Here is an 8173-nt window from a genome sequence, read left to right on the forward strand (position 1 = left end):
ACCCAGCCCTCGCCCCAGGGAAGACTCAGCTGGGCACAGAAGGGTGAGAGAGACTGCACACAGCTAGGATTAACATGATTTATTTCATTATCAGTCTTACAAGTTGCTGAGGTTGGGCAAAGCCAGGATGGGAACTTAAATCCCAAGCACTTTTGTGGAGTGACAACCTGATTAGCAAGGCCCTGTTACTGAGCAAAGAACAGTGGAGGGTACCCCAGGAACCAAAGCACATGTAGCAGTGTTAAAAACCCCTTCCCAGAGGCCCCATGTGGGATTTGGCCCTTACCAGCCAGGAGTCCACTCCATCGGCTCTTGGTACCCACCAGCCCCCTTTAGAGGAGGCACAGAGGCCTCCAGAGGCACCGGGGAGGCAAGATGGGCTGGGAAGACAGCAAGACTGGAGCTTCCCCACAAGGTACTGTCTTCCTCGATCTCCCCATCCACACAGCAGAGCCATACCACTGGAAAGGATGGCCAGCCCATCCCCTTCCTGGGGTGAGACCAGTAGCCAGGCTGGGATGTGGCTGCTGCTTATTCTGTTTTCTTCCCTAGTTATCAAACTGTTACCTAGTTATAGTGTGAAGGAGGAGGGGACAGGTGCTTAGGACCAAAAGTGGGTAAACCCCTTTTTCTACCCTGGTAAACAGCCCCGGCCTTCCTAAGGCTACACTGATTAAGAAATGGGATCAAAGCCCAGGGATCTTCCCCTCGCAAATCCACCACTAGTTTCCCCTGGCCATGGTGACCACTCTGTGGGTACACGCAGCTCTCAAGTATCGCTCCCCACTAGCCAGCTCTGGGCAGGGCAGTGGACCTGGGCCAGGGGCTGAGAGAACCACCCTGAAGCAGGGTTCCAGATTGTGGCTGCGGCTGCACCAGGCCCAACTAGGCCCAGCCTGATCAGCTTTGATCCAGCTTCCTGAATGGTGTCTGCCCACCCGCCTTGTGTTGAGAGCTTGAGTGTTAGAGGGGATGAGGCAGCAAGAAAAGAGGAGCAGTTATTTTATAAGTTTTTAAAAAGTTATAGGAAAGTTAACTTTGAGTAAAAAAAAAAAGAATCTTAAAGATCAAGCAGAGGGCATGTTTCCCTCTCCTCCCCCTTCCCTTGTAAGAGTCAGGGGCCCTCTGTGGTGAGACCACTCAAATGATGGTGCAAGACTGAAAGGCACCCCCCTTTCGGCTGCCTTGTATGGGCACAGGTTTGCCCTTCCCGTAGTACCCTGTGAAGATGGCCCTGACCTCCATCTTCTTGGCCAGGTTCAGCATCCAGCGCCCACTGCCCAAGGAGTAGAGCTTGCCCCGGTTTAGCTCACCCACCTCCTCACCTCGGTTGCCCCCCTTCTCCTGCCGCACAATCTCTAGGAGGTCAATGCCTGTCTGCACGGCCTCCACGTCAGCCGCACAGCCCAGGGTGATGTGAGCACGGCTCCCCCGGGGCAGGCTGTCAGAGGGTGACAGCTTGTCCACATCATTTGGCCACAACAGCAGCTCCTGCTCACTCAGCTCCACCCGGGCTCCAGTCGTCTTCGGTGTCACAAAGAGGGCAGAGATGGTCAGCATGAAGGCCTTGCCGTAAGCTTTCTTTACTGCCTACGGAGAGTGAGAACAAGAGGACTGAGCTAGAGGTGTGGCCTCCAGAGAGGGACAGCTGACCAAGGGTGGGGTAACAGGTGAGCACAACTGAGCAGAGCCCTTTGGTAAAGGCGCGTCATCCACGAACATCTGCCACACACAGCCTGTGTGTTGTGGGAGGACATCTCTCCACTGACACAGTTCAGGCTGATGTGAAAAGAACCAAGGTGCCAGAGACGCAGGACAGAGCAAGGGTTAAAAGCCAGACCTCCTGAGTTCAGAACCTGGCGCCCCCACTTACTGCTTGCACAGCTTGAGCAAGTTAACATCTCTGTGCCTTAGCTTATTCACCTGTAAAATGGGGATGATGCAGAACCAACCTCAGTGTGGGGATTAAAGGAGCCTGGTGACAGGCACGTGACAAGTGCCACTGTCATTACTGCTTGGCTCACCCTGGGTAAAGCCACCCCGGGATCCAGGCCACATCCTGGAGGGCAGGGTGAGGCCAGGAATAAATGCCTTTGATGAAAGTCTCCTCCATACACCTTGATTTACATTTGATAACACACCTGGGTGTATCTGATTCTCAAAGTCCATCTCACCCATCTGACCATAAAAGCTCTTTTTTGCTCACAATCCCTTGTCCTGTGCCTCCTGCATAACAGCTGCTTTATAAATATTGCTAAATGAATGAATGATTAGAGACGGTGGTGGAAAGTGTTATACAGTCATTCATGCAGCTCTGCTAGGTGCTAGGAATACAGGGCTGAATTAAACTGTAAAAAATGCTCGCCCTCAAGGAGCTTCCACTCGAGTGGGAGGAGACCAATGAGCACCCGAGCCAAATGGCTGTGCTAACCTAGGCAGAGAAGGGGGGAGACGGGCGGAGGGTCAGGGAAGGCCTCGCTGAGGAGACCTGAAGGAGGCTGGAGACAGCCGTGTGCATCTGGGCAACACGCCTGATGTTTAAGCATCACCATGTGGTGGCGCGGGGCTGTGGGTGGAGGATACGGGCTCTGTGGTGGGGAAGGGTCTGGTGCCCCTAAGCCAATAAGCCTCACTATCTCTCAGCGTCCCTACTCCAGGGCAAGGTCAGGCCTCAGACCGAGGGACAGCAACCTCAGAGCACCAGGCTCCCTGGGGGCAAGGGACTCCTGGTTTGGGGACTGAATGCAGGCTTAGGCCAGAGCAGGAGTCTGCTGCCGACCAGCATTCTCCATGAGTCCGCAGAAGGAAGGGCACCGGTGAGCAGGCCTTGGGGATGAACGCATAGACTCACAGACTCCCTAGAAAGGGCAGCTGAGGTCTGTGCCACCAAGCCTGCAGGAGGCGAGCTGGAGCAGGAGATGCCATTGTTCCTGAGAGGCTGGCTGGCTTCTGGTTCTGCCTTGAGCTGGCACCCACCTCCAGGAGACCCTGCCCTCTCCCCACCTTGGCGGCATCCCTAGGGAGGACTCACATCCTGCTGGGCGTACTCCTCTGCCCCGGCGGCTTTCCCGTAGTCGCAGAACTTGGTTGTACAGTGTAGCACACCTGGGGGTCTCTTCCCAAAGTAGGTGAGCAGTTCAATCTTCTCCCTGGGCTCATCCCCAGGGACGACTGCAGGGAGAGAGAGAGCGGGGCCATCCCAACATCTGTCACCAAGACCAGGAGGCCCAGAGGAAAAAGATCGGACCTCAAGCATAAACTCTTGAGCAATCCTCTATAGTTAATTTATTCATTCGTTGGTCAAACTAAGAGCAACTTTAGAGCTATAAACAAGCACTTCAATTCCTGGGCTTTACATTATGTAGCCTTTTACATCTCTTCCCCAGACTTGAAAACTAAGACACTTGGAACCCAGGAGTAGGGAGCATAGGCGAAAGGAATCAGCTTCCCCAGCTGCACATCCAGGAGAGGGAAGCAGGTCATGAAAAAAGGGGCGGAAGAAAAGAAGGGGTTGGGAACTATGTGGTACAATGGAAGGAGCCAGAAAAAGCATAATTAAGTTCCCAGCCCTTTGACCTCGGCAAGTGATTGACCCTTATCTGTCAACCGAGTACAATAATTAGGGTGACCATATACCCTAGTTTTCCCACAGCCACCCGGGGAACTGTTAGTAGTGCCTCATTTCACTCAGGCCCACTGGGACGAGAAGTTACCAGCTCACCATAATATTAAGTCCTCGCAGGCTTGCGTGGTGGATGAGAGCCTGCGGAGGGCTTGCTGCAGGAAGGGTCTAGGGATATAATGGGATGACATTATGTGGCTGGTAGTCTCGAGACTTGGAGCATCTGTGATTTCAATTTCCAGACTCCAAGCCTTGTAGCTAGCTTTGGAATCACTGTCTGTCCTGTTTACTCCCAGAGTTGAGTCCCTGTGAGGATGTCTCTCACCCTCCATGGGAGAGGGAGGCCTCCACTCTGAGAGCAGGCCTTGTTTTTGGCCCATTACATTTCTTCTGCTGCGTCCTGGGCAGAAAAAGATTCCAGTTTTTAATGGTAAAAGCAGCTTCAAGAGGCAGTCACTCTCCAGGGCACAGCCACCAGCTCTAACCAGGAGCCCTGCCTCTCGGGTGCTTTCCTGTCAAGCTATTCACAGGGACTGGGCTCACACTGGCCAGCATCTCTGCAGATACCACTGTCCCGTTCCCCCAGCATATGAGCTTTAGGAGCCGAGAAAAAGAGTTCTCTGAGAACATATATAGGCACAGATTACCTGCCTCTGAACAACGAAGAAACATGGGTGGGGATACTTCAGTATGAAGACAACCTAAAATCTGGGGGAACTAGAAATGGATTCAAGGAACAGATGGATGAGTAGCTGACATATCCCCAACAGGCCACTGTAGGAAAATGAGGGCCACCAGGGTCCTTCCTTATCCCACACCTACCCTCTCATTGGAGCACACAGGCCTTGCCAGGAGGGAGCCCTGGGGAGGCCCCTGCTGGAGTCCACAGAGGCCAGGCTCTCACTGGCTCTGGGCAAACCCCACATCCCTCTGGGCCTGTCTTCCTATCTGCAAAATGAGGGCTTTGGACTCGGTGTGAGATTGCCTTCTGGAGCGGCAGGATGCCACAGGAGGTGCACTTAGTAGCCGAAGGCCTGAGAACCATGCCCAGTGAAGTCACAGTGGTCCTAGTTAAAATCTGTTTGCAGCTTAGGACTCCGTGGAATATTTTATTTTAGAAAATGGTTCTGCTGCTAAAAATGAGTTTGAAAACATTGGACCAGATTCTCCCTCTAAGGTTATATGAAATGCTGACATATTTCCTGTTATGACAGTAATTTGTTTTCCCACCTCTAAGCCAGGGTCAGTGGTCAAGATCCAGGCCAGAGAGGGCAGGTGGGAGGAAGAGGGCAGAAAGGAAGGGAGCAGGGAGCAGGGAGAGGGAAGGTGCTCTGGGAAGCGCCTCTCCCGTATCCCTCTGTGCCTCCACTACCCAAGGCCGCCTCTGCCTATACCACTGAGCTTCCACCTGCCTCCCCACTTTACTCCCAGTGCTTTGAGAACAACAGTGGTCCTGTGTGCGCAGCACCTTGTGCCCAGCAAGGGGGCTTATGAATGAGGCTAAGTGCCCCCACTCCGCCCACCCTGCCACCTACACTGTCGCAGCTCCTTCTTGAAGGCCTTGTGGTTCCCCAGCTCCTCCAGGAAGGCCTGGCCAGCTTTGCGGAGGCTCTCAGAACTCTTCTTGGTCAGGAACCAGCCGAAGTAGAGTGGCAGGAAGTCCTTCTCCAGCCCAGGTTTCAGCTTCTTCAGCTCATCAGCTGACAGCTGCCACTGGTTCTTCTCCTTAAGCAGGGTACAGTCCAGCCGCCACGACGTCTTGGGCTCCACCAGCACCACCTGGTACTGGTACTGGTCGGCCATTTCAAAGAGCTGCTCCAGCCGCTCCCGCTCATGGTTGGTGTCATCCAGCACAAGGACTCGGGTGTCCCGGCGGCAGTAGGCAGCCAGGTCCTCGTCCAGCCGCTTGTACTCCTCGGAAAAGGCTCCTCGAGCACCAGGGGTGATCTTGTAACTGTCGGCAGACACCAACTTGGTGCCGTCACGGTACCTGTCCAGGATGACCCGTGCCAGCGTGGACTTGCCACTCCCTGGCAGGCCGCGCAGGATGAAGAGTGTCTTGCACTCATGCAGTGCGGACACCGTCTCCTCATCCTGCAGGAAGGGAAACTGCAGCTCAGGCTTGTCCTTGGCCCCTGAGGATGACATTTTGCGGAAAAAGATCTTGGGCAGGAACGTGTGGCTCTTTCGCGAGAAGCCTCTATTCTGTGAGGGGGGAAGAGCAGATGTCAGCCAGGTCACTTGGGGCCACCTAGCCAGCTTTGCCCTCCTGTCTCTGTCTCTGGCCTTGTTCTAGCCAGGAACCCCTGCTCGGGGCTCCCTAGCCCTGAATTCCAAGCACGGCGCCTTCCAGAGCCGTGGAGTGGTGGACTGTCTCTCCTCCGGCCTTGCGTACCATCAGCATCTGGTTGTGGAGGATGGAGAGGGATGCCTGTCTGAGGTTCCTAAACTCTTACTTTCCTCTAGTTGGGGCTGTACCCGCAAGGATCACCCCACTGCTGCCACCTCTAAAGGGAAAATGTGCTGGAAGTGCCTGCATGGGGAGGGCCTGAAGCCTGTGGCTCTAGGAGTGGACCCTAACTTTATATTCTGGCACCCATTAAGGATGACCTCTTTGGAGGTGGGAGTCTCTATGTCTGGGCACAGCCACAACTGTCCTGCTCTGACTGCAGAGGGTTGGGCCGAGAACGGTCACCCAAAGACTGCCTCCCTTCCCCCAACAATGGCAGCAACAGATAATACTCTCTTGTCTGAGATGGGGGGACAATGGTCCCACAGAAGGGCTGGTGGGGGGCAGGGCAGGAGAGCGCTGGACAAAGGGGCTCATTGACTCGCCTGCCACCTCCTCCTCTGCCCTCGGCCCCCCACAGAGTCGTGGCCTTTGTGCCTGCCCCAGGACTGGGCGGCACAGGCCACCTGTGTTCAGGGTCTAGCTCTGCCCACACTTTGCTGTGTGTCAGCAGCACCTCTGTGAGCCACTTGTTTTCCTGCCTGCTAAAAGCCACAAGTGACAAGCGTTTACAGTAAACCGTTCTCTCCTCTACACTGGCTCCACCTCCCTCAGCACCCTGAGAGCTCAGCAGGCACAGCGTCTTCTCAGACCAGGCCCCGGAGCAGGCGAAGGCGAAGAATGCCCGCCCAGCACGGGCCGCGGGGAGTGGGGACCGGCCCCGGGCGCACTGTTCCCGGCCCACACGCCATCTGGGTCTGGCGGGGACAGCAGCTTCTGCAGCTCCGGAGACCCCTCCTCCTCCAGCGGCCCTCTCCATTGCTCCTCTTCCTGCGTCTCCCCTACCTCCAAGCTGCACCGCACCGCCAAGCGAGCCTGAGCTCAATTCCGGAAACGCGAGTCCTCATTTGCATGCCACTTCCTCCCGAAAATCCCCCAATCCCCCCTTGTCCGTTAGGGTGCTACCCCGAGCCCGGCCCGCCCCCTCCCCTCCCCTCCTGGCCTTCCCGCGCCCGCTCACCATGATGAGGAGGGGGCGCTGCCGTGGCCGCCTTCGCAGGCACCAGCTCTCCGGGGCCGCCCGCCTGCGCGGAGGGACACGGAGCCCAGCGGTGGCGCGACCCCGCCGGGCCGCCTTACATAGCCCGGGGGCGGAGCGCGCGCGGGGGCGGGGGAGGGCCGGGCCGGGTCCTCTCTGCGCAGGCGCGGCGAGCAGACACCGGGGTCGGCCGAGTCCCGGGCTGCCCGTGTGCTCACCTGTGCCCTGGGGGCCAGGCCGCTGGCGACTCGACTGGCCTCTTTTTTTCTCGTAGGCGTTGATGACCTCTTTAAAGAGGGGAGCAGGGCCCCTTCCCGGCCCAGCGCCGGAATCAGGATGAGGCAACGGAGGCAGGGTCCTGCGAGTGCAAAGTCAGATCCTTTTTTTTTTTCCTTTGGTGAGGAAAATTGTGGCTGAACTAACATCTGTGCCAAGCTTCCTCTATTTTGTATGTGGGACACCACGGCAGCATGGCTTGATGAGCGGTGTGTAGGTCCGCGCCAGGATCTGAACCCGCAAACCCAGGCCCAGCAGGGAAGCAGCCAGCGAACTTAACCACTAGGCCACTGGGAGGGCCCTCAGATCCTGTCTTTATTTAAAATTTTGATATTTTATTCATCATGGGTTTTTTGCATTAATTTTTTTTACAATGTTGCATTAAAATACTGTTTATCTTGCTTACTGAGTTTTTGGCGCCCCATGAAATGCTGCACCTGAAATACCTCCCTTGCCTCGGCTTAGTCCAGCCGGGTCCCAGCCTAAAGTCAGCCTCAGCCTCGACTTTTCCAGGAACTGTGGAGAAGGAACCAGGATGGCAATGGCCAAAGGGACAGATGAAGAATGTAGTGAAATCCTAACTCATCCTCTGAGGCAGCCGCTCAGCCGACACCTCTGCGAAGGCACTGGAAGCTCGGGTGGATTTTCGAGAGCTTCCTGTGGACCAGGTGCCGTGCTGAGCCCTCATATGGTCCTCGCAGCAGCCCTGAGGCAGGTGCGCATTCTAGAGGAGGAAACCAGCGTGGGGAGCCTGACTGACGGGACTGGACTGCCTGGAGGTGGCGCA

General features: G+C 56.0%; 1 protein-coding gene across 2 annotated transcripts; it reads right to left on the reverse strand.

Moving 5' to 3' along the window:
* Nucleotides 1–64: 64 nt before the first annotated feature.
* Nucleotides 65–8130, reverse strand: CNP (2',3'-cyclic nucleotide 3' phosphodiesterase). 2 transcript variants are annotated; one of them, XM_014740234.3, is made up of 4 exons: nucleotides 7093–8130; nucleotides 5158–5827; nucleotides 3032–3171; nucleotides 65–1590 (listed from the first exon to the last, which is right to left on the reverse strand). In XM_014740234.3, exons 1-4 carry the CDS (start codon nucleotides 7093–7095, stop codon nucleotides 1141–1143), a joined length of 1263 nt encoding a protein of 420 aa, XP_014595720.1. In that variant the 5' UTR covers nucleotides 7096–8130; the 3' UTR covers nucleotides 65–1140. The 2 variants fall into 2 exon arrangements, with proteins under 2 accessions (XP_014595720.1, XP_005597449.1); XM_005597392.4 differs by having other exon boundaries at nucleotides 6918–7218.
* Nucleotides 8131–8173: the final 43 nt, after the last annotated feature.

The sequence above is a fragment of the Equus caballus genome, chromosome 11, assembly GCF_041296265.1.
Source record: "Equus caballus isolate H_3958 breed thoroughbred chromosome 11, TB-T2T, whole genome shotgun sequence".
NCBI classification, from domain to species: domain Eukaryota; kingdom Metazoa; phylum Chordata; class Mammalia; order Perissodactyla; family Equidae; genus Equus; species Equus caballus.